Source organism: Sturnira hondurensis, unplaced genomic scaffold (genome assembly GCF_014824575.4).
Source record: "Sturnira hondurensis isolate 20B ecotype Veracruz unplaced genomic scaffold, ASM1482457v3 Scaffold0000256, whole genome shotgun sequence".
NCBI classification, from domain to species: Eukaryota; Metazoa; Chordata; class Mammalia; order Chiroptera; family Phyllostomidae; genus Sturnira; species Sturnira hondurensis.
Genome location: NW_028072887.1, coordinates 338,309 through 363,580, shown reverse-complemented (window position 1 = coordinate 363,580; position 25,272 = coordinate 338,309). Strand labels below are relative to the sequence as shown.

At 37.2% G+C, this 25,272-nt stretch overlaps 1 protein-coding gene across 1 annotated transcript in view; it reads left to right on the top strand.

Moving 5' to 3' along the window:
• NCKAP5 (NCK associated protein 5) overlaps window positions 1–25,272 on the top strand; it is a gene marked incomplete at its 3' end in the record, with an annotated part of 675,845 nt that overhangs the window by 341,666 nt on the left and 308,907 nt on the right. Inside the window, exon 3 of the mRNA XM_037029247.1 lies at window positions 2,992–3,065. Within this exon, the coding sequence (XP_036885142.1) occupies window positions 2,992–3,065 (74 nt within the window). The remainder of the gene's footprint in view (window positions 1–2,991; window positions 3,066–25,272) is intronic.

Genomic DNA, 25,272 nt, shown 5'->3' with positions numbered 1-25,272 from the left:
CATACATTTGTCCCCCTTCAATTTGTTTCATTTGGAGGCAGAGAAGGAGGGAGAAGGGAGGAGGAGAAAAAGAAGGAACGAGAGAGAATCTGGGGAGATGTTGGCAAAGTATAGACAATACCCAAATAAATACCCAACTAAAATATATTGGGTGTGAGAAGTAAGATTGCTATAGAGAAAAATAAAAATAAAAAGACAGGGAGGATTCATAATTCTCATTCCTATTATTACATGGTTTAAAGCTTGTCATAACAGTTATTTTTATGGGATATTGGGTGAAGCTACTTTAAATGCAAACAGCCAGTATTGTTGTTTGAAGTAGCTTTTAAACCAGAATCTAGCTGTGCTTACATTTAATGGTTGAAAAACTACTATTACTATTAATCTCTGGTGTGTGATATATTGTGGAAAAAACTATGCTCACTGCTTGATATGTACTATGATATATGCTTACTTAAGCTATTTTATTTAATCCTTACAACACCTCTGTAAATTTAGTGTTATTTATCCCTCTGAAGATAAAGAATATAAAGCTTAGAATGATTAAATAACTTGCCTGAGGGAGCATAGCTAGCAAATACCCAAATTAGGATTTGAACCTAAATTTCTTTGATCCGAAGATCATATTTGTAATCACTACACCTTTCACCTTCAAGCTCTGACTGAACTAAGCATAATGAGCACATTAACAAATTGATTGGTTTTAACCCAGCTGTTTTCCAGAGCTTGTACGTTATTTGTTCTCTGCCTACCTCTCCAACTTCATTTTAGATTACATACCCAGGCTGTCGGCTCCCAGCCCCACTGACTTCCTTTCTGTTCCTTACGTACCATATTTTGGAGACCTTTGCATGTATTGTTTCCTTAGTTGGTAGTGCTCTCTTTGCTCTCCCCTTTTCTCTCTGTGCTTGCCTCCTCCTTCTCTTCTAGGTCTTGGCTCAGGTAACATTTGCTCAGTCATCTTCTGGCAATTGTGTATAAAAAAGCTGCCCCTTCCCCTGTGGCCTATTATTTCCTTCATAGTAGCTGATCTGAAATCAATCTGTTCACTTACTTGTTATGTCTCTCTACAGACTGTAAGCTCTTCGAGAGCAGGAACCTTCTGCTCTTAGTTATCACTGTATTTACTGAACTTACATGTCAAGTACTTCTCTAACAGTTGTGGAAAAGGCAATTTAATGAAGAATGGGTGAATGACTTTGAAATGCGTATACTTGTTTCTACTTAGGAACAGTGCCTTTAAATTTTTTTAATGAAATGTATTTGAAAATGTCTTTGATAAATTTGAGTAGTATTCTAAACCATGTTTAAACTTTGACCAGAATACTTAACATAATCACAAACCATCACAATTTCCTACAGTAACAGATTTTTGCTTTGGTTTTGACATGCCCAGTGGTCTTATATATAAATAACCTGGAAATGTGTATTATTAAATAAGAATAAGACTCTTTAGCTAATTATTTGCGATAGAGTGACAGTGTTAGGTAATCATAACAGTTTTTAGCTAGATAAAGACTTAGTATGCTCTCTAGTCAAACCAAAATAATGTCGAAAGATAAGCCTTCTCAAAAGCTGCACAGGTAGAGTCAGGTCCAGAAATGTGGGACAGAACCCTTTCTGTATACTAGTGTTGCTTTCCCTTGCCCTCTCCCACACCCACACCGTTATAGTGAATACTCCCACAGCAGCAATAGATTACACAGAGCATTAAATCAATATAAATAAATCTGTATTTCGGGAAGAAAAGTATGAGTATTAATCAGAGTGCCCAGGTATCTCAAATCCATAAGAAATGCAAGGAACTTTCAGGGGTACCATGACCCTGGAGTCACTGTGCACAGCTGCATCTAAGGCAGCCATGACGGAGACACAGGGTGCACAGGCCAGACCTTCAAGTAGAAGGGAAAAGATGTGTCAGGTTCAGGATGAACAAAATCATCAAGTTTTATACATCGTATTTTGTTCCACAGTTCACAATCAAAACTACTACACTGAGCCCTGGCTGGTGTGGCTCGGTGGATTGAGTGTGGGCCTGTGAAGCAGAGGGTTGCCGGTTTGATTCCCAGTCGAGGCACATGCCTGGGTTGTGGGCCAGGTCCCCAGTGAGGGACACATGGGAGGCGGTGGCACATTGATGTTTCTCTCCCTCTCTCCTTCCCACCCCCTCTCTCTAAAAATAAATAAAAAATATTTTTAAAGACCACTACACTGAAACCTAATATTCAGGAATCACAAATTTTTTTTAAAAATCAGATTTAATAACCTTTGAATTTTTGTGAATCAGTCTTATGTGACAAAGGAATTCCTCATTTTCTAGAAATATTCCTTGAAACTATGGTTTGATTTACAAACATAAATTTACGTGCATGTCTAAAAAACAAGATATATCTTGCCTTCATGTCTTCTTAGCAGCCAGAGATTTATTGTCTAACAGTCAAAGAAAATAAAAGCAAACTACATTGTCTTGTTTCCATAAAGAGATGAAGGAAAATGGGCATGTGTTTCATCAATGGAAATGATACATCCAGTAAATGTGGACAGTGAATATATATAAAGCATTCTAAGAAGTTCAAAAATAGTGCTTTTTCTAGGAAGTGTCTCTTGTAACATCAACATAACCAAGACCTGTAATGTCTATCTTATTATTCTCCCAAGGTCAACGGCAACATTGGCTCAGGTATTTACACAGCAGAACACAGATCTCAGTGCAGATGACTATGAAATTTACCTTTTTTCATGTGAATTTTTATGCTGACTCTGTAGAACTCTAGTTCTCTTCAGTGCTTTGGTTGTAGAATGATCACAGGCTGTAAAGAAAATATACTGTTCATCCCCAAATAACTATGCATGCCAGTCATTGAAACTTTGACTCCAAGAGTTCAGGGATTATCTTGTCAAAAATCTTCCCTGTAGAGATAAATCTTGCCTTAAAATTCTGGCACCTATTGTAATGAGGATTTATTTGTCTTTGTATATCTGTATGTGCAGGAATACATGGACTCCAATAAATACATTGAGCATCTGCTAACTCAACTTGAGGAGAAACACAGAAGTCTCTGGAGGTGAGTGTAATCCATGTCCTCACTTATAGCCACTAGAGCACTGATCTTGATTACAGAGGCAGGGAATTAGAAAATGGTTTCTTATTCCATTTGATGCCATAAGTATCACTAGAGACAAAAATCACTAGAGGTTACTTAGAGAATTTTGTTTCTTTAGCTAAAGTAAAGCAACAATGCCAAAAGTTGTCTTTGAGTCAAGGACCTGCTCAGAGCTGGAAGGATGGTAGAAGTTGTGACATACATTGGTCAAGGTCAATGAATTAATTGCCCAAGGCCACGTGGCAACCTTATATGGTAGAAACTGGAACCCAAATTATCTGATCCTTGCCTGCTCAATGATTATTTAAGTTTTTCTGTAATTAAAAAGGTAGGACATTTCTGCTTAAATTTTCTGCTTCTCTTCATATTAAAGAGGGACATTTTAAGAATGTTGTTGAATAGGTCTCTATTTTTTTCCTATATGGTGGGTCCTGATTCTCAGTAAGCAAAGATATGTGAGGATATTTGCGCAGGTAAGTTGAAAAAGACTAGTATCATAGAAGTCATACTTTCAAGTTATTTATTCCCTGGGTCCTCTTGGAAAGTGAGACTAGCCAAAGATGGTTGTGATGTTATTATCTAGCTCCTTAGAGTCCATGTAGTCAATGCTCTTCATAGGTGCTGCTATGGGATTTGAATTTCTTTTTCTAAGTTTCTATAGCTCTTGTTGTGGGGAGTAAGTATACCAGTGCTTATGTATATGATGCCTCACTTTGTACTGCAATTGTTTCACATAATTAGCTTTGTCTCCCAAAGGTTCATATGCCCCTAATGTGCTTTATTGCTTATCTCCTCAAGGCAGGGAGCAAAGCACATTCTTTGTCTGCAGAGATGGCAAGTAAATATTTGTCAACCCTGTGGCTCTTTTCCCCAACTTCATCCAAACCTGTCACCATTGGTACCAAGCTATGCTGCTTGCCCCTTCTTTATGCATCCTGTAACAAATTCTAATAACTTTGAAATTCATCTTCCTGAGAAATTCTAGTTCTTGGGAAAAGTGCCTGGTATTTTCATTTGTCCTCTTATATTACCATATTTTGCTATGGATAATGCACACCCATGTTTTTGTGTGCATTATACACAGGATTGTTATACCCGTGGTATGAAATCATTATATCCGTATACAATGCACACCTTTATTTTTCCCTCAAAAATTTGGGCAAGAATATGTGCATTATAATGGCAAAATATGGGTAATTTTCCTACTGGATAACAAATCTATGGCTATAATAATAGAAAGTATTCTAGTTCTATACACAAAAACAATTTCTGGTAGGATACAACAGGAGTATGTAATTTTTGCCTGCTCGCCACTAGCAGTTAATTTTATATAACTTGATGTAATATTTGTTAGATTTGTTTTTGAGAGCTATAACCTGGTATTGATATAATTTTCTTTTGTGAATCAGTGTATTGTATTAATAAAACTAATAATCATAATGTATTTATGGTTATGTGCCTTTTATATCTTCCATAGTTCTACAAAGTATATTGAAAAGGTTATTTAACTGAATTTTAACATTTTCTTTCAAGTACTTGAATATTTTTTTATCTTCCAAGAGAAAAATACACAAAAATGATGAATATCATCCACCAAAAGAAACTTAGAATTTAATTTGTTCAGTAAGTGTGTCTTATACACATCATTGGAAAGGCGTAATGGCTTTGTAGTTCTCTGGACCAAACACCTGCATAGAAATATTTTCCTGCTTTCTCAGGGTTTCTTATAAAAACCACTTGGTCTTCTCCACTATGATTAAGTTAAAATCACATTTCAGGCACAGAGTTAAACTAACATAAAGAAAGAGCTCAGAATTTTGTGTGCAATCACTTCCATTATCCTTCAGAAATGGAATTATTGCTGGTAAAGAAGCATAGCCTTATATATAATGTCAGTAGATCTAATAAAACTACATTTGAATAACAATAAAGGGCAATAATGACACTTGAATAGTCAGAATAACTACCAGTAAGAAAATGGAAATGGGTAGTATTGAAAATGAAACCAGTAATAGCAGATTTATATACTATTTATTGAATCATGAAATTATACTTGATTATATTTTTCAAACAGATCTTGACTGACTCAAAGTAATAGGTTTTACGGTGATTATTACAGTGTCATAACTGCAACTGTAGCTGAATTGTTTTTGGTGAAGAATATGTCAAGTGACAGTGAGCAGTGTGGAAAATTCTTTCTGGTTGTGATTAAATTTTTTAAATACTTTCTTGAGTTAGAATAGAATCTGTGATGTGCAGTGGATCATGGGAGTAGCATGTGATGTACTCAAGCACAACTGGATTATCTGAAGTTAAACAGCTATTCTCATAACTCAGTATAAAAGCTTTCCTCTGATTTTATTATGCTTTTGACGTATAGCTGGCAATCTTCATGAATGGGGCTACTTGTGATTGCTCCTAATAGTAATTGATGACCTTCCACTTATACTTGAAAGGACAAGTTCTGAATACTTAGTTCGTCCAACAGTAATGGTGGTCAGCATTAATTTAGAGCCACAATATTTTAGGATTGATTAAAATCATGGTAGACACATATGCTATTATTGGCACTGTATTTGTCCAAAGAATTGGACACATTCTTTCCTCATTCAGTAAGAAGATTGGACACAAGGATTAAAACTCTTCCCTTATTTTTTGTGGAGGGAGCTGCTTGTCTTTAATAGTTTTAGTCATTTTTATAGCATAACTAGTTGCTGTGACACAAATATATTGCTGTAATCATACTCTCAAGATAACTGGTTATGGGGGGTCTTTTAATATTCTACTGAAATAGACCTATTATCTGTCTCTGGGTATTCAAATTGCTAAGGAATTTGTGAGGTGCAAAGATAGCTGTCTAGCAATAACCAGTCATTTATCTCAACTATCTTTTTGATACCAACAGAAAACATGTGTGAATTAATCTTAATGGGGGGGGTAGAATCAGAATCTAGGACTTAGTCTGAGACTTGAGTACAAATCCGGGTGTGTTTCATCTCTTCTGCATCCCCCTGCTTGATGAGGAAAGGAACATACCATTGGCACCTTGTTCACCAGCTGATGTTGAAATGTGACAATGCATTTCTGCGTGTTTATTTGTTTTAATGTGGGAAGTGAAGATTAGAAGAAAAAGGCTTATTTGCACTTAATGATTTTTATATCATCTATTAATGTTTCTGATTTGGCTAAATATGTCTGTGATTGACAAAGATTGTTTTTTAAATATATTTTATTGATTATGCCATTACAGTTGTCCCATTTGCCCCCTTCATTCCCCTCTCCCATTCCCCCCTTTAGTTCATGTCCCTGTGTCACAAGTTCTTTAGCTTCTACATTTCCCATAGTATTCTTGCCTCCCCCCTGTCTGTTTTCTCCCCACCGTCTATGCTATGTATTCTCTGTTCCTTCTCCCCCCTTCTCCTCCTCCCACTCCCCTGTTGCTAACCCTTCATGTGATCTCCATTTCTATGGTTCCAATCCTGATCTCGCTGTCCTCTTAGTTTACTTTTGTTTTAGGTGTGGTTGTTAATAACTGTGAGTTTGCTGTCCTTTCACTGTTCATATGTTTTATCTTCTTTTTATTAGATAAGTCTCTTTAACATTTCATATAATAAGGGCTTGGTGATGATGAACTTCTTGAACTTGACCTTATCTGAGAAGCACTTTATCTGTCCTTCCATTCTAAATGAAAGCTTTGCTGGATAAAGCAATCTTGGATGTAGGTCTTTGGATTTCATGACTTGAAATACTTCTTTCCAGCCCCTTCTTGCCTGCAAGGTCTCTTTTGAGAAATCAGCTGACAGTCTGATGGGCACTCTTTTGTAGGTGACAGTCACCTACAGAGATTGTAATGAAACAATTGCTGAGCATGTCCTTCTCCTACACTTGATAGCCTCAAATTAAGAGTTTGGAACACACAAACAATTGGAAAATATAAATCAAATTCATGAATATTTATTATGTTATGACTCTTTCATGTCACATATGTAAAATTATGTAAAATTATAACAATGGAAACAGCATAATACTATAGAAATGCAATAAGGACCGAACTGGAGGTTTTAGAGACTTGAACTCTTGCCCTGGCCTGCAAAACTCACTGTTAAAGGAACATCTGAGACTGAGTTTCCTTATCTATGAAAAGAAGGTATCAATATAGTTAGTACTTAAGTTTATGGGGCACAAGGATTATATGAAACATGATGTCTAAAGTAGCATTACATCTATATAACGTGTCAGATATGTATAATCTCATTTTTTGTAATACTTAAATAGTACATTATGATTAATCAGTATGATACACATATCATAGAAGTATCCAAGAGGATGAGTAGAAATGACTAATATAACAGAGATACCTAACAATTTGCCAGCAATGCAACCAGATAATGTCAAAGCGTTCATTTCAGATGTCCCTAGCTCTAATTGGAAACAGTGTTAGCAATAGCCTATAAATGAACAAAGTAAGTCTGCAGGGAAAAATTTAAATGACAAGATTTGGTAAATGAAGAGAGCCAACTGCCCGCCCCCAGACACCAGATCACCAAAGGCCCATCTGAACAAGCTCTGTCTGAGCTCGTGTTTCACAATCAAGGCACTATTGACATTTGGGGCCAGTCATTCTTTATCATGCGGGTGTGAGAGTGTGGTGGTGCTGTCCATTGTAAGATTTTTTATAAAGATTTTAATTTATTTTTAGAGAGGGGAAGGGAGGGAGAAAAAGAGAGAGAGAAACATCAATGTGTGGTTGCCTCTTGTGTGGCCTCCACTGGGGACCTGGCCTGCAACCCAGGCATGTGCCCTGATTGGGAATCAAATCTGTGATCCTTTGGTTCACAGCCCATGCTCAATCCACTGAGCTATACCAGCCAGGGCCCACTGTAAGATTTTTAGCATAATCCCTAGCTTCAACCCACTACATGCCAGTAACATCCCTTCACTGTGACAACTGAAGAGTCCCCAGACATTTCCCACATGTTCCCAAGGGATCAGAATCATCTTTTCTCCCCATTTGAAAACCAGTGGTCTAAATCAGCAGTCTTCAAACTTTCTGGCACCAGGGACCGGTTTTGTGGAAGACAGTTTTTCCTCAGACTGGGGTAGTGAAGAGTAGAGACAGGAGGCAGAGCTCAGGCAGTAATAGGAACAACATCTGTGGACAGGGAGGAGGGAGGTTGGAGACCCCTGATCTAAATCATTGACAAGCATTTTTCCAAGCACATGCCAAGAAATACAAATACCCTGAGTCACTGTTATAGGTATTTTAAGAAAAATAAAGGTCAAATTTAAAATATACTAGGTAAAACCAAGTTTTAAAAATGTTTTAATTGTAGAACTTTTCAGAGCCAATTATATTACTAACATGTGCTGTACACATTAAATACAAGATATAAAATGTAATTTTGGCATCTTAAAAATTGAATCATATCTCTCTTGAAGTATCTATTCTCAGGTCCTAGGAAACATATTTGGGAAATGGTGATCTATCCAGTATGACAGCCAAATATAAACGTGGCTTGTACCCCCTGTGCCCTCCACATCATTGGTACTGGGTGTCAAGTGACTTAGTGAAAGAACAGTTAGCACTGTGAGGAGTCTGGGTTGTGTGTACAGTGGGCAGTATGTATGTGGAGAAGCCAGTCCCAGGTTCTTTACCATTTCCTTGAGGGATAGCCCAAGCCTCAATACGAAATTCCAAGAATCTGAAGAACTGTTGATTACAAGCTACACTGCCCCTGGTAAAGCACCTAACTCCTGCTTCGGCAGGAGAAGAGATAGTTTCCACAGGACCAAGGGGAGGAAAACACTTGATTGACAAGCATGTATAGATCCCTGGTCAGAATAAGGGTCCCTAAGGCCTATCCCTTTCAATGATAAAATAATGATTTTAATGTATCCAAAATTCTTAAAAATAGACTTTTGCTTTGTGGCTTGTATGTGATTCTTATTCTAAGGAAAGAGAGGGGGAAATGAACAAAAACTTTGTTCTGATTGTCATCACAATTCAAAATTTTGCTTATCTAAGAGTGAACACTGGAATAAAATGATCTGCATTCCAAATACTGATCCGTGTACTCTAATTTTGATATATGTTTATATTTGGGGGGCATAAATAATTAGCACCACTGCCTACAGTTTATTTTAGCTCCAATCTTAATTTTCATAAAATGTGAGTGATATTAAAATTGCTTACTGAAAGCTAAACAACAAAACAAACAAGCAAGCAAAATATAACCAAAGACACTGAAATAGAGAACAGGCTGACAGTGACCAGAGGGAAGGGGATTTCAGGGGAAATAAGGGAGGGATTTAGAGGAACCTATATAAAGGATACATGGACAACAACTGAGAAGGGTGGAAATGGGAGGGAGGGGGGAGGATGGGGGGTGGGATGGGATGGGAGTAATAGAAAACTGTACTTGAAAAATAATTAAATAAAAAAATTGCTTACTGAGAGGCTACATGCTATTCTCTTCCTTGGGAAAGAAAATTCTTTGATAATGTGTTATCTAGAAGTTGTAAAGGAGGGATTAGAAGAAAAAGTACATCTGCCCCAAGAAAAAGTCAAGCCCAGAGCCTCTTGGAGATTTACCTTTTGTGCATCGTGGGTCTCAGAATTGTGGGATCTAGGCATCTTCACAATTAGCATTTCTCTGTCCTCATGGGGTTAATTTATGTAAACGATGGAGATGCCGAGTATTAAACAGGTTGCCTTTGCTGTAATCATGGACTTCCACTGGGAGATCTTAATTGACAACAAGTAAAATTGCTCTGCATGAATTCTTAATGGTGGATACCACGTAAAACAAGAATTGTGGTTTGTTTTTTTAAATCCCTTCAAGAGAAAAGAGTCTATCTCTGGGGGACAGAATGTATAGCCAACAAAGAGAGAGCGCAGTGCTTTGCAATAGCAATAAAAGCTCTGAAAGAAAACCTCATGCTATGCCAACTCACTAACAGCACATGGTCTCCCAGCTCTGCATCCCTGTCTCACTATGCTAAGGTCAAAGAAGGCCAGGGTGAGCAAGCTTTGCATTATCTTCCCTCCCTCTCAACCCCTGGGCTGGATTTCTAAATCACAGCTATATTCGTGGGCAAGTGTAAGCACAAGGGCAACCCTGGAAACCCATCAATGTCACTTCTCAATTACCCACCAGGGGTTGTTTCCAAGCTGCAGCCAGTCCTAGACCCCTGCCAAGATAAGAGTCTTGCCTCTAAGTCATGCCCTCTGCCCAGCACAAGGCGGCATAAATCAGGGCTCTGGAAATTGGGTATTGCACATGCTTCAATGGTTATGTCATCCCTGGGCAGTGGTGGGGAGGGCTATAGGCTGAGCTGTTTCCCAAAGGATACTTATTATAGACAGATGGTGCTGCTTTATAGGAGCAAAGCAGCATTGGGGCTTCTTCTCGTATCTTTGATAGACCCCTGATGAAATAACATCGCTATCTTTAAGGTGACTGGCTCAGCAAAAGAAGGGGCTTGTAGAACTAAGTCCAGAAAGATATCTGAATTGACCGAACCAGAAGATCACCCATGATCATATTTTACCTTATACTTTAGGAGTGATCAACATTATAGTTAATTTATATGACCTGTGTGATATGCTTGTTTATATACTTAGGTGTTGCCTGGTGTTTGAAACCAGGACTTTTGGGCCAAGGAGACACCAAAAATGCCAGACAGAAACTCTGCAGGAACTTTATATACATGAGTTCCTGTTCCTTATCAAATCTGTCCGTGCTAACCCAGCAGAGAACATATACTTAGATGCTAACCTAGTAAGTGTATAAAATAAGACTATTTTATATCATGTGAGTTGTATTTCATTTTCTTTATTTCAGATCTTGTTTGCAAAAATAATGAACATGCATTTATCTGGTAAACACAATTTCTGGAAACTGCCCTTCAAAAGTCCAAAGGTTTCCCCAAGAAGCTAATGTTTTAATTGGAGTAGGAGCAGCTCTGGTGGGCTGGGGGCAGTTGAAGAATCACTTTTTGAATAGATCGAATTTGAACTGCCTTTAAGGCTTTCAGTATACATAAATAAGATGATGGGAAATTCAGGCCTAGAGCTCTTTATAGTTTATATATAAACCACAGTATAGATAGAGGCATTAGGTTAAGCTACAAAAATATAACATTGCCCTCTACTGTAACTGGGGAAATAATCCCCACTTTAAAGATGGATTTACTATAGCCAAGGGAAGCTTGAGCTGAATAATGTTGTGCAAGTAGGTCCATAGATGATTTGAAAGTCATTCTACTTGTAGTTTAAACAGGTTTGTGTTCTTCAGGGAATACTCTCATAGGACCAAAAATATTTCAACATCAGTAAGATTTGGGGATCACACAGAAAATTTTACCACTATTTAATCTGAAAACATTTGACTTGAAATATGTTTGTTATTTCGAGATCCATGCTTATCTTAATAGGATGGCCAAAAACCTAATGAGATTTATTTATCTGAAATTAAAATAAAGAGCCTCAAGCAAAAGGTGTTTTGCAGCTTTATTTGGGGTAATAAAGATCACAAATACTTCTACTAAGTTGAAAGAAGGAAAAGTCTAGTGCACAACCGTGTGAACGACCTGCTCAACAGAGATGCCTGTGTTCAGGCTGCAGTGCACCCACAGTAGGAATGACTATGTGTCTGTTTTCCTCTGGAAGGAGGAATGAAATGGGTTATTTACCATGCCTTCTACTATTTAATTTTAATTTTAATGGGAAAAAAACCCACTAACTTGTTAGAGCATTAGAATATTTATTATTTTCTTTTAAGGGCTGATTGTTAGGATTTAATTCTACGTATCTTTACATGAGTAACTCTGGAGTTAAAAGGAGTGATTTTTTTTTTGCTCACTCCCCCCTGTTTATTTAATTGTTTATTTAATTTTAGCTTTCCATATTCAGAGTCCTGGGAGGGAATTCTAGTCCTCTCTTTCACCCCCCATCTCAACCCTGGGGGGAGTTGTGTGGGTCTCTGAAAAGAAGAAATACAAAATGGGAAATTTCCCCTCAGAGGCTTTAATTATGGCACATTGTATATACTTTTATATTAAAAATTAATCCTCATAAATAATCCCACAAAGAACTACAGATCAAAGGATCAAAGAATCAGGAATAGGTTGGTGAAACTGCAAAGCAGTTGGTAGAAAGCATGTGTTAGATATTTCAGGGCAGAGAAAACTTCTAAGAATGTCAACGTCCATTGCAGGGTTGGCCGAGGTTGGCAACCTGTGGCTGGTTTTGTGGCCCAGAAACCCTCATGAATTTGTTTTACTGGAACCTGGCTTACTTACTGTTCAGGGTGTGTGCCCTACTGAACACTCACTGATTCAGAATGACATACATGTGGACTCCCTATGGAGATAATTGCAGATTTTTCACCAGATGTAAAAGTCCACATTGGAGAGAGAGTAAAAGCCACTGTAACTCTAAACTCTGCTTTGGTACGTTAACCAGCTTTTACTAGGCAGTCACTCTGCACTGCTACATTAACCCACTTTTACTAAGAGGTCTACTCACTTAGACCCTGGAGATGCTCTGGTTCTTGCCTCTTCTTCTTTCCCCAGTTTATGAGGACAAGCCTTCAGCAAAATACTCCCAACATATACTTAACAGTGGTTCTGTACTTACCCTCAATACCAACCTGTTTTATTTTCTAATTATCTCATGAGGGTCTGTCCTATACCTCTACAGGTCTTTGACCTGTAGAATCAGCTCTTCTCATTCCTCAGGGTTCTCATAGTGCTTAGCATAGACATAAAACTTCAAGATAAAACTTTGTCTATCTTGAAAACATAGAATTGGGAACATGCTCTAGTTGTCTTTGTACCTAACAGACTTGTCTCAGTGGCATGTAAATGCTTAATGAGATTCACAATTTCAAGATAATTATTCTTAAAGATGGGACCTTCAGTGAAAATATGAATGTGTTTAGTGATATGTAAAGCCAGGAGGAAGGCTTGCTTCACTGGACTTGTTTATGTTGCTTTCCAAATTCACTCATAAATTGTGGGGCATGTTGTGTTTGCCTGATGGGTCAGTGCACCTCACAGGGAAGGATCTTATCAGCAACAATAATAAAGTGTACATCTCTGCCTCCAATTTTACTGTACTTATATACCAATTGTATCTTGAGCTGCAAACAACCTTATCAATAGAAGCAATGAAAGGGTACCTCATAAGCCCTGACTGGTGTGGGTCAGTTGGTTGGGTGTCATCCTGCAAAGCAAAAAGTCACCAAATCAATTCCTGGTAAGGGCACAGGCCTGGTTGTGGGTTTGGTCCCCAGTTGAGGAGCATGGGAGAGACAACCGACTGGTATTTCTTTCTCACATGGATATTTCTCTCCCTCTCTTTCTCTTTCCCTTCCCCTCTCTAAAGATAAGTAAAACCTCTTTTTAAAGAGGAATATTTTATAATTTGGAAAGGAAGGAATTAAGAGCCCGTGAAAAGTGAAAATAAATAAGTAAATAATCCTTGATAAAAATCAGTGCCTGAAATAGTACATTCCCCCCCCCTCACCTTGGATAAAGTGAGTTAAAGAAAAATTACATGTATGTGTTACTTTAAAAACAGAAACAGAAACAGTACCTGCTCACCTTAATCTGAAAGGTGAGCAGGTACTTACAGAGAAGGTTTTGGGAATTCTGGCAAGACATACATAAACTTGAAGTTGGAGGGGAGCTCAAAGTAAATAAGAATGACAAAGCTGCCAAACAGAGAGCAAGTTTTCAAAGGATTAGTGGCATGGAAGACAATGTGGGGCAATAAAGTAAAAAGGTAGAAAAAGAGAACAACCAACAACTAAAAGTAAATAATCATTTTATTAGCTAAGAGCTTTAGTTAACCTAATTACAAAAATGGGTATTTTCTATCTCCTAAAATACTGACGACATACATTCTAGTCCAGGTGGGGCTGGTATGTGTTGGCATACCAGTACAGAGTCTCTATTCTGACTGTTTGCTGGCTGTACTAAGTTTAAAAAATATTTCTAGTTTATTCTTTGCAATGTGGAGTTCAGGTCCTGATTCTGCCACTCACTGTGTAGTCCTGGGAAAGTTGTTTAGGCCCTTCTGGACCTTCATTTCCCACTGGTAGTGAGACGGGGTTGGAGTAAGTGATTTCAGCAGTCCTTTCATTATGGTTAACAGTCTCTAATTCTTACTGATCATCTTGGTGGCACAGGTGAAAGGCTGGGTGATAAAGCAGAAGAGAAATGATACACAGAATCACTGAGATTTGGAAGTGACAGATTCCCTTCCTGAAAGAAGGGAAACGAGTTTTCTTTAAGTTGTAACTCTTGGGCTGTGTCTTGGCACTGAACCTTCCGGAGGTAATAAAACAGCATGCTGGCAAAACCAGGGCACCAGAGCAGGACCCGAGTCTGTGACCACTTTCAAAAGGTTTTCCAGGAAATTATTCCATTGAATAATGTTTAAGTTTCCATAGAAGCTATAAACACAGCACAGTGCAAAAAAAAAAGTTGATTGCACGATATTTGAAAAAAAAAGCAGCTCTGGGGTTATGGTCCCTATTAAGGGAAATTGCATAGTCTTATGATGTTTCTTTAGTATTCCCTGGAGATTCATGGACTCAATTGCTAATTAAAAGTCAGAATGTGTATTTACCTGGATTTGTTCATTTTTCTTATCTAATTAATTTTCCTGTATCTCTGCTCTGGAAATAAAGATATGAATGGAGTCAGTTACAGAAGGCCACTCTAAAAGAGAACTTCCTCAGATCCGACACACAATTTAGGATTTTGGCCTTCGGGACTATTTGTTAGGAAGATAATATAATTTAAAATATACCAAAGATTGCATCTATCCAATGATACCTCTCCCACCGGTCTTCCTAGAACTCTCAGGCTTGAAATAAAGGATATTGAGTGCCCAGGAAGTCACCTGTGACATCTGTGCTTGCCACCTGAGGGGAGTCCTGGCAATCCTCTCGTAGCTTCCTGTCGTGTCTTACTAAGGATTAGTTTTCAAGTTAGAGTCCTGTGGAAATCTGAGTCCTGGACAGTTTTGAGCAAAGGCAAGCATGTTTAGAGTGGAATAAAGGAAGCCTATTAGAAATGTTAGAGCACAGACATAAATATTTCTATTCCTAGCCACACGTGTGCCTATCAACTTTGATCTTTTAAAAAATTACTCATTATTCCTACAAGTGCATTCCTTGTTGTTCAGGTGTCCATTCCAGACATGGAAAGTCTGGGTCTTCCCAATGGACAACTCTTTAGCCTGATTCCTCAGCCCACTTGGGCTCCATTCATATCTTTATTTCCTACTCCTCTCCCCTCTGAACTGGAGACTGCACTACACATGCACACATAGTGATTTACATCTTGTGGAAACTTCAAAATTATTTCATATACCTTAATTTTACCTCTACAAATATTGTCAGCATCTGGCCTACCATTTATGTTCTATATAAAATGTTGATAAGCATGGGATTGAACATAATAGCTGTTCAGTGAACATACTGACTGATATTTCCTAAATAGTTCTATGTGGTACTCTTGCTGATAACACTGTATGGGTATTTATTTCATCTGTCAGTTAAGGGCATTACAAACTAGGAAGTTTCCAGAAGGCCGGTGATGAAAATAGAATGAGGTGAAGAATACTCAGTTAGTAATGATGAGAGGAATTGGAGATGTTTAGTTTGAGAAACAGAAAAATTAGGGATAGACCTGATATCTGTTTTTTAAAATGGAGTGAGTGGAGCCATATTGGCAGCATCCTGGGATATTCAAGAGAAAAGAACTGGTAAACCAGTTGTCTAAATTAGAACCTGAGAGGGGCAACTCAGCACCAGAAAAAAATACATACTACCCTCTCACATGGAGAAGGATGTTTGAGATAGTGAGCTCTGTACCACTGCAAGTGTCAAAGCAAAACCTGTATGACCCTCTTCCAGATGTCATGTTGAATGGATTGTCACAGCAGACGGGAAGAGACACCCCTCAAGTCGGATGCCTCCTCATCTGGCTTTCACCCTCTGGCCCTGATGCTGCTCTACCTTTGACACCCACTCCCTCTTCTCTGCACCATCCCTTTTAAATAAGCGGAGACACTTTTATAGTCTTGCTCTTCGTCTTCACTTTTCTGACAGAAGGAATGCAGGTTCTTCCATTGTTCCTAATACAACTATTCTTTGGACTCTGCTTAATGATGGCCACCTGCTGGACTTATTCTAGTTCATCAGTTTTCCTTTTAACATGTGGGGCTCTAATCGAAACATAGTATATTTTACTATGACCAGATTACAAGTCCAGTTTCAGTCATCCTTTGAGAGAAGGTTGTTATTCTAACTTTATGATTTTTCCCCTAGTGGTACTAATTGTTTATAACCTCTAGGCAAAATACCTAAAATTCCAGCATTACATCATGCATGTCTAGTTACTCTCTTGTGAACTCAAAGAATATAAATCATTATTTCAAAAAAGGCCAAGGAGTGTTTTAAATTTAGAATATCTGGTTTTTTTTTTCCACACTGCTTCTTTATTCCCTGTTTTTTTTTAATGCCTCTTCCTGTTTTGCATCTTCTTTTGCCCAGTGCCAAGGCTTTATTTATGGTTAAGAGGTCAGAGTAGAATTAATAATTATAAATAAATTGGGTCATTCCTTATCTTTTATTGGACAGGCCTTCAGAAGGAAGAAGGGAGTGAGCTTCAGATTATCACTGAAATGAACAATAACTAATTTAACAGTTATAATATCAAGGTTAAGGAATACTAGGAAGGATTAATGTTAGAAAGAAGAAACAGAGCTTGTGAGAAAATATTTACCTAGAGAACAGCTAAAGTGAATGGCGCTATTGGCTGTTCTGCTGAAGAGAGAGATTAAAGCCGGGCATTACAGATGCCTGTTGTGATTTACATATAGATTCCAGCTTCAGCTGTATTATGATAGTCACGTGTACATTTTACAAGAGAATATACCACTTTTTAAACATATATTATGCTAAAAGTTTCAGATCTTTTCTTTTGGAAATACAATCCACTGTCCCTTTTTTGTGGTCCTTCCCCCAACCCATATCTCTGAGAGGTTTATTTTGGGAGCATTTACTATATTAGCAGGCAAGTTTGTTTTTCTGGTTTGATGCTAAATCATTGTTACAGAAGTTCCATTTCCAGGCAGTTTTAATAAAGTAGAGTCATTATCTTCTTCTTCATAATTTTACATTTGAAATCACTTTCAACTTTCACTTTGAACTTTGGATAACAGCTGAAAAATGATTATGTGAAGTTTGCATTTATCTTTGTCACATTGGTGAAGGTCTTGCAATAAATACATTGTAGATTATTTTTTACTGTCAAATGCTGCTAGACATTGTGGTAAATTAATTATCTGGGAACACTGTCAGATGGACGTCCAGATACTGTCACAGAGAAGGCGTGAGTCAAGATCCCAGGAAAGGCAAAAGCTGATCCACTTGTCAGCAGGTGACATTCTGCAGGGGTCGGTTGGGGTAGCTTGAGAAGATCACTTTGGAAACCAGAGAGGTATATATGATGGTAGGCTTCTGATAATCCCGAGCCTGTGAGATCTTTTTTTTTTCCTGAGGAATAGCTAATTCTATTCATAGTCTGTAGTGGGTTAGAAATGTGAATGCTATAAATATAGGGATAGTATAGGCCATTCTAATCATACAGTAAGAAGAGATTTTTGAATTGCATGGCTGTTTGCATATGTTTATGGGAAAACCACAAAAAGTTCAGGGGGTCAGGATGTCTAGAAGGTTTCCTGCTTCTCATCTGAGCACACTGAAGACAAAAGTATGGATTAATCATTATAAAAAACTTTCTCATGGGATTTCCAAGAGTTGATTTTTCACGTAAAGGTAGAACGTGGAAGTATTCCTTAAACTTCTGCTTGGGAAAAAGAAAATTTAGATACTATTGTCTGGGGAACAAGAAAATACAGATATCATTGTCTGGATTAATGCAGAATCAGAGATTGGTTCCTTGAACATCTACCTTCTAGTCACAAACCCAGTCATCCAGCAATTTGTTCATGGCATCAAAAGGCAGCATCTGAGGACTGTCACACATGGATGCAAGAATTGTCATGGAGCACCATGGCCCTGAGCCATCTCTGTCTTTGAAGAGTTGGCAAAGAAGGGCCTCTTTGGTGTTCTGACTTCCAACATTCATAACATGACCCAAACATAGCATTTTGTCTTGTTAACTGTGATGGGCCTGTCATTAATTTTTATAAGCCATTTAATATCTCTTGGTATTTCTAACTTCCCCCACTTTTTGTTGGATAATAAGTTCCATAAACATAATCCATACTTTGTTGAATGGGATTTTCTTTTATTTGGCCTAAACACACACAGGCTTCAAATAGTGACCCCTTCAATTAGACATTTTAGATTTCAATGAGTAAATTCCTATTTACACACTTTTTTATAAGTTTAGAGATAGAAGTTATTTGCATCTGACACAGAATACTCATAGAGTAGCTCTGGACTCATTTTTGTTTTTTCATTATTTTATCTCTTTTTAAAATTAAAAAAAGTTTTTTCTTACATACCTTCTTCCTTTCCTTTTTGGCAACCATCCTCTCTGGCTTATTCTGTATATTTATGGGTCTATTTTGTTCAGTTTGTTTATTCCTTTGTTTTGTTGTTTTAGATTCCACATATAAGTGAAATCATACAGTATTTGACTTTCTTTGTTTGACTTATTTTAGCAAAATATCCTCTAGTTCCATCTATGTTGTTGCAGATGGCAAGATGCTATTTGTTTTTTATTGCTGAGTAATACCTCGTTATATATATTCCACATCTTTATCCACTTTTTTGGTAGACATCTAGGTTGGTCCCATATCTGGCTATTTTATAAATAATGCTGCAGTGAACATAGGGGTACATATGTCTTTTTGCATTAGTGATTTTGTTTTCTTTGGATAAAAACCCACAAATAGAATTACTAGGTGACACAGACCCTGGCTCATGGGGTCTATGGTATTATGGATGAGACACAAAACAAATTCACACGGACTACTGAGTCCTGTGGAAGAAAAGGAACAGTGCGTCTTCTCTCTCAAGAGGAGAAAAGCCTCAGCCTTTGCCTTGACAAGCTCTTATTGCTTTTCTGGGCACATTACGTGAAGGTCCTCATTAACTGTGCACAGGTTTGCTTTAGGTGGTTACCTTTTACAGAAAACAAAGGAGAGGATGTCACTAATCACATTACAGAAGAAGGATATTGGCAAATGCAAAGGGAAAAGTGATTGAACTGGTTATACTCATCCTTGGAAGGTTTAGCATGGATTTTAGGAAATTACTTTAAAGACATACAGTAAACGTTTGCTGCCTCAATTCAGGGTGAGGGAGTTTTAGCAGAAGCAAGCTTCAAAGCAGCCTAGGTACAATACAGGCCTGATTCCCCATGGGAGAACCTATCCATGGGTGTGGTTCCTCTGAATCTCTGAGTGGGAGCTGGACCCACGCCATGCAGAATGGTCTCCTATACTAGGTTGTATGTTAGTTCTATTTTTCATTATTTGAGGAACCTCCATACTGTTTTCTATAGTGGCTGCACCAGTGTACAATCCCACCACCAGTACATGAGAGTTTCATTTTCTCTATATCCTCACCAACACATGTTTGATTTATTGATGGTAGTAATTGTGACAGGTGTGAAGGGATATCTCATTATGGTTTTAATTTGCATTTCTCTTATGATTAGTGACATTGAACATTTTTTCAATGTCTGCTGGCCATCTGTATGTCCTCTTTGTAGAAGTGTTGATTCATGTCTTCTGCCCATTTCTTAATTGGATTTTTTTTTAGTGTTAAGTTATATGAGTTCTTTATATATTTTGGATATTAACCTCTTATATATCATTTGCAAATATCCTCTCCCATTCAATATGTTATACTTTTGTTTTATTGTTTCCTTCACTGTACAAAAACTTTTTAGTTTTATGTAGTACCATTCATTTTTTTCTTTTTTTGTCCTTGCCTGAGGAGACATACCCAAAGAGGTATTGCTAAGACCAGTGTCAAAGAGCATACTGGTTATGTTTTTGTCTAGAAATTTTGTGGTGTCAGGTCTTGCATTTAAGTCTTTAATCCATTTTTATTTAATTTTTGTGTACAGTGTAAGGAAATGGCCCTGTTTCATTGTTCTGCATGTATCTGTCCAGCCTTCCCAGCATCGCTTATTGAAGATGTTGTCTTTACTCCATTCTTGCCATCATCACAGATTAGCTGATTATTCAAGTTAAGGTTTATTTCTGGGATCTCAATTCTATTACACAGATCTATATATCTGTTTTTTCCCCCATTACCATACCATTTTGATTATTTTAGCTTTGTAATATAGCCAAAGAAATCTCGAGAAAGAGCAAATTGGGAAGTATCACAGTCTCTGAATTGAAAATAGAGTCTTTTATGTTTTAAAGCAATTATATACATTTGTTTATAAGATAAAAGTTCTAGTCTTGAGTCTGCCACACTTTGTAATCCTGGGTAAGTCATTTGTACACTCAACCATTATCTGAAAAGGAGAAATTTGGGCTGAAATTTTTTTCAGCTCTAATGATCTTCCTCATCTGTGACCATCAAGGAACGTGTGGACAGTGGAACTTACATGGGGAGATTCTGAAATTAAATTGTAATGTAAATTATAATTAATATTTGTAATTAATATTTTGAAGGAGATATAGAAAAATGTTTCACAAATATAGACAAATTTTGGAATGAGAGCTTCTAAAGTGTGCTGTTAAATTATTATTTGTGGGTTGAAACAAAGGTAAAGCTCCTTTTTTCTTAAAGCTTCTTTGTTTTTTATTTTAAATATATTATTGTTTATGCTATCACAGTTCTCCCAATTTTCCCCCTTTTCTCCCACTCTCTCCAGTCAATCCATCACTCCCATGGTCAATCCTCAAACTGTTGTCCATGTCCATAGGTGCTGCATATATGTTCTTTGTCTAATCCATTCACCTTCTTTCAACCAGTCTCCACCCCTGTCCCCTCTTACAGCTGTCAGTCTGTTGCATGTTTCTATGCCTCTGGTTTATTTTGCTTGTTCATTTATTTTGTTCATTGTATTCCATTTATAAGTAAGGTCACATGGTATTTCTCATTCACCAACTGACTTATTTCACTTTGCATAATAGTTTCTAGTTTCATCCATGCTGTCACAAAAGGTAAGACTTCCTTCTTTTTATTGCCATATAGTATTCCATTGTGTAAATGTGCCACAGTTTTTTAATCTACTCATCTACTGATGGGCACTTACTGTTTCCAAATCTTGACTATTATAAATAGCACTGCTATGAACATAAGGGTGCATATATTGTTTTGAATCGATGTTTTGGGATTCTTAGGATAAAATCCCAGTAGTAGAATCACTGTGTCTAAAGACAGTTCCATTTTTAACTTTTTTGGGAAATTCCATACTGTTTTCCACAGTGGCTACAACAGTCTGCATTCCCACAACAGTACACTGAGGTTCCTGTTTCTCCACATTGTTGTCAGCACTTGTTTGTTGATTTATTAATGATGGCCATTTCGGCAGGTATGAGGTGATGTTTCATTGTGGTTTTAATTTACACCTCTCTGATGGCTAGTGATGTTGACCATTTTTTCATATGTCTATGGACCCTCTGCATGTCCTCCTTAGAGAAGTGTCTATTCAGGTCCTTTTCCCATTTTTTGATAAAGCTTATTTCTTCTCTATCTTCTCCAAGAAGCATTCCCTCATTCTCCACTGAAAACGGAGCTCTCTATCTTCTCTATGTTCATAAAATTTGGCATGTTTATGCAATACAGAACTTATTTCATTCTGGCTTATGTTATAAGTGAGTTCACAATCTCTCTGTCTCCTTTGTTAACCAGTAAGCTCGTGTCTGCTTAGCTCTTCATCTGGTGCCCAACAATCTAGAATTGATTGACTACGATGTCTGTGTGGTCATGTGTTATCATGGATGGTTGGCCATGGGTTCAGAGCACTTGCACCAGTGCCAGTGCTGAGGCAACAGAAGCTCTGGTGGGAATGAACAATGCCGCCAGACGACCACTTGCTGTGTTTCTGTGGATCCTGGACTCTGGGTCATGGTCCAGTTTGCTTTATTTTTATTCCTCTTCCTTCATTTTTACCTTTGTCCTTTCTAGTGGGAGTCTTCTACTTTAACTCTAATACTGATCCTGATGGAAGCCATGTAAGCCAAATATTATCAGGGATGTTGTATTACCCAAATGTACACGATATGTTCTCTCCCTACCCAGCATCCTCCATTCACTGTGTCTGTATGTTCACACCCTAAACCCATCCTCTGACCTTCATATTTCATAAGACCTACTATCAGTTTTTTTTGTTTTTATCTCCCTGGTCCTCCATCTTCTGTTAAAGTAAATTATTATCCCACTAATGGCTTGTCTTCTGTATCCTGGATCAATATTACTTAGAGGAAATACCTGTCATTTTGATCTCTTTCATTTGGTCATAGGTATTCACTCGAGAACATTTCTCCTTGACATCCCCACTGGGCCAAAGTCAGCATTCCCTAAGACAAGACTGCCATCCTCTCTGTTACTACCTTTAAAAGCAGTGTGGCATATGTAAAGCCATAAATGAAACAGGGGTAATTCTTTACTCTATGCCAGTACTCTTCTAAGCACTTAACAAGTATTAACTCATTTAATCTCAACATTTCTATGAAGTATAGCTTTTATTAAAAAATTATTTTATAGTTGAGGAAAGTGAAGCACAATTAACTAGTCTAGCAGGAGGACTTGGTCCTTAATCCTTATTCTAAACATTTAGTGAGTTGAAAATAAGTATTTCCAGTTCTGTCTCTTTTAGGCACATGATAGGACTGCAACTCCTGCCCCCTTATGGCTGGGAGGGGTCATGTGAATTATTCTGACTAATAACTTTTAGCAAAAGTGATCTTTGAGTAAAAGCATTTACTTGTGGATGTATAGCCCTCCAGTACGCTCCTTTGTCCTGGCATGGTAACCAGCAGTGCTCACGATAACGGCTTATCTAAAGATCAGATCACAGAATGACTGCCATGAGCAGAGGCCCCTGACAACACATGGTGTGTAGAGGAAATGAGCTTCTGTGGCAAACCACAGGTATCTAGGAGTGGTTTGTTACCATAGTATAACCTACCCTGTCCCCAATCCATATACAGGCCCAAACAGTATAAAGGCAGAACAGATTTTTTGCAGGGCCTAGAATACATCTCCTAAAAATTAATAATTTATTAAGGTACTACTTCATTTTAATCCACTCAGTACCAATTTTAGCTTTAGTTTTTTCCTTTATTTTATCCCCAGTAGATCTCTAGAATATGTCTCAAAATTCTACTACTTTTATAAGAAACTCTGAGGCCTGTTCTTCTTAATATTGCTTAAAATTTACTGTAATTGACCAAATTACAAAAAAAAAAAGCTGCAACTTTAAGATATTACGGGATATCCTAGAAATTTGACAAATGTTGTATTCCTAATTCATAAAAATAGATTTAAAATATCCATGTTTACAATTTGGGAAAATACAATAATCTTAAATGCTCAGAGGATAAGCTGAAACTATATAAATAACTATAATTGCCTTTGTAAAGAAAGTTATAGCAGAAACCCATTCATTAGGAGCACTGTATTTAATTATCTGAAAATAATCTTAACTGTAGTTATTGCTGGCTATAAAAAGTTAATTTAGGCTTAACTTTTAAAAGCTGATTAGCTCAAATGACTCTTATTATTAAAAGTAGGATATCCCTGACATCCCACGGGAATGTATAAGCTGTCCAACAACATGTATCAGAGACTTTAGAGCTCATTAAAATTTATAACATTATTTAAGTACCATAGTTGTGTTAAAGTGTAACTCACAATTATAATCATTAGTAGTTTTTTAAAGTAGTTATTCACATGTACAATAGCTTCTAAGAGGGCAAAATTTTCTAGAGTGGGGATTAACAAACTATTTCTGTTTAAGGGCCAGATCATGAATGTTTTTGACTTGACTGGCTGTATCCTGACGATCAACTGTCCCAACTACTCAACTATGTTGCTGGAACTCAACATAAGTGATGCAGTGTCTGTGTTGTGATAAATTTTATTTGGTAAAATAGGCAAGGTTTTGTGGTTAGGTGTTAATTCCTGATCTAGAGTGAGTTTTTAAAAAATATTCCTTGTATTGTTTTGCAACACTTTACATACCAATTCCTGAATAAATAAAGAAAGATTGTGGGCTATAATAAATTTCATTTTTTGTCTCCACATGTTTCTAATGCAACTTTTAGAACTGTTCTGCTCAGCCCTGAGCACTGAAGCTTCACCAGGCTGGTGGCTGGAGTGCTGTGAAGTGGATGAGGAAACCTTGCCAACAGCTCTCAGCTGTCTCTATGAATCCCTTGCCTGACCCTAAATATTACATAAACTCAATTTCTCTGCATATAAAGCAAGCAGGTATAATGTCACTAGGTCCCTTTTAGTGACTATATTCTTCCTATAATTCCATTATTGGAATCATTTAAAAAATTTAAATCTATAAATCATCAAGTAAAAATTATAAGGATTAATAGATCCTTGTAAAAGGCTTTCAGCACCTAGTGATAAAGATACCACATTAACTAACTTTGTGTTATACTTCCTAAAAATAATGTTTACATTTATTACTTTTATAGGACTGAATTCCATAGGTTGTTGGAAAACCATAGAGGCTATCACCATGTTACAGTAGATACATAATGAATTTCCAAACTTCAAGTTTAGTTTAACTATATCCTGCCTTCACCTTCATGCAGCTATTTCAGGTATGTGTGGGTACTGATCTGAGACCTGACTTTGATGGGCTCAGGCAAAGTTAAAATAAGCATGTGTGTACTTGAGGGAACTTTTCCCCCTTCTTTGCATTTAGATTATTATTTTGCTTATAGATGCCCAAACATAAAGGGGGTATTCTGAGAAAAGCAACATATTGGCATGCACTATATACATTATTCAAAGATCAAATGTATATATGCAGGATTGGGCAAGCGTAGGTTTACAGTGATGAGTATGTGAAGCACAGCTTTATTCTTGAATTATTATTTATTAATTATTGTATTATTTTCCATACAAACAAGTCCAGGCCTACTTTCCCCCCACCCTGTATATATACAGTTGACCCCTGAATAATG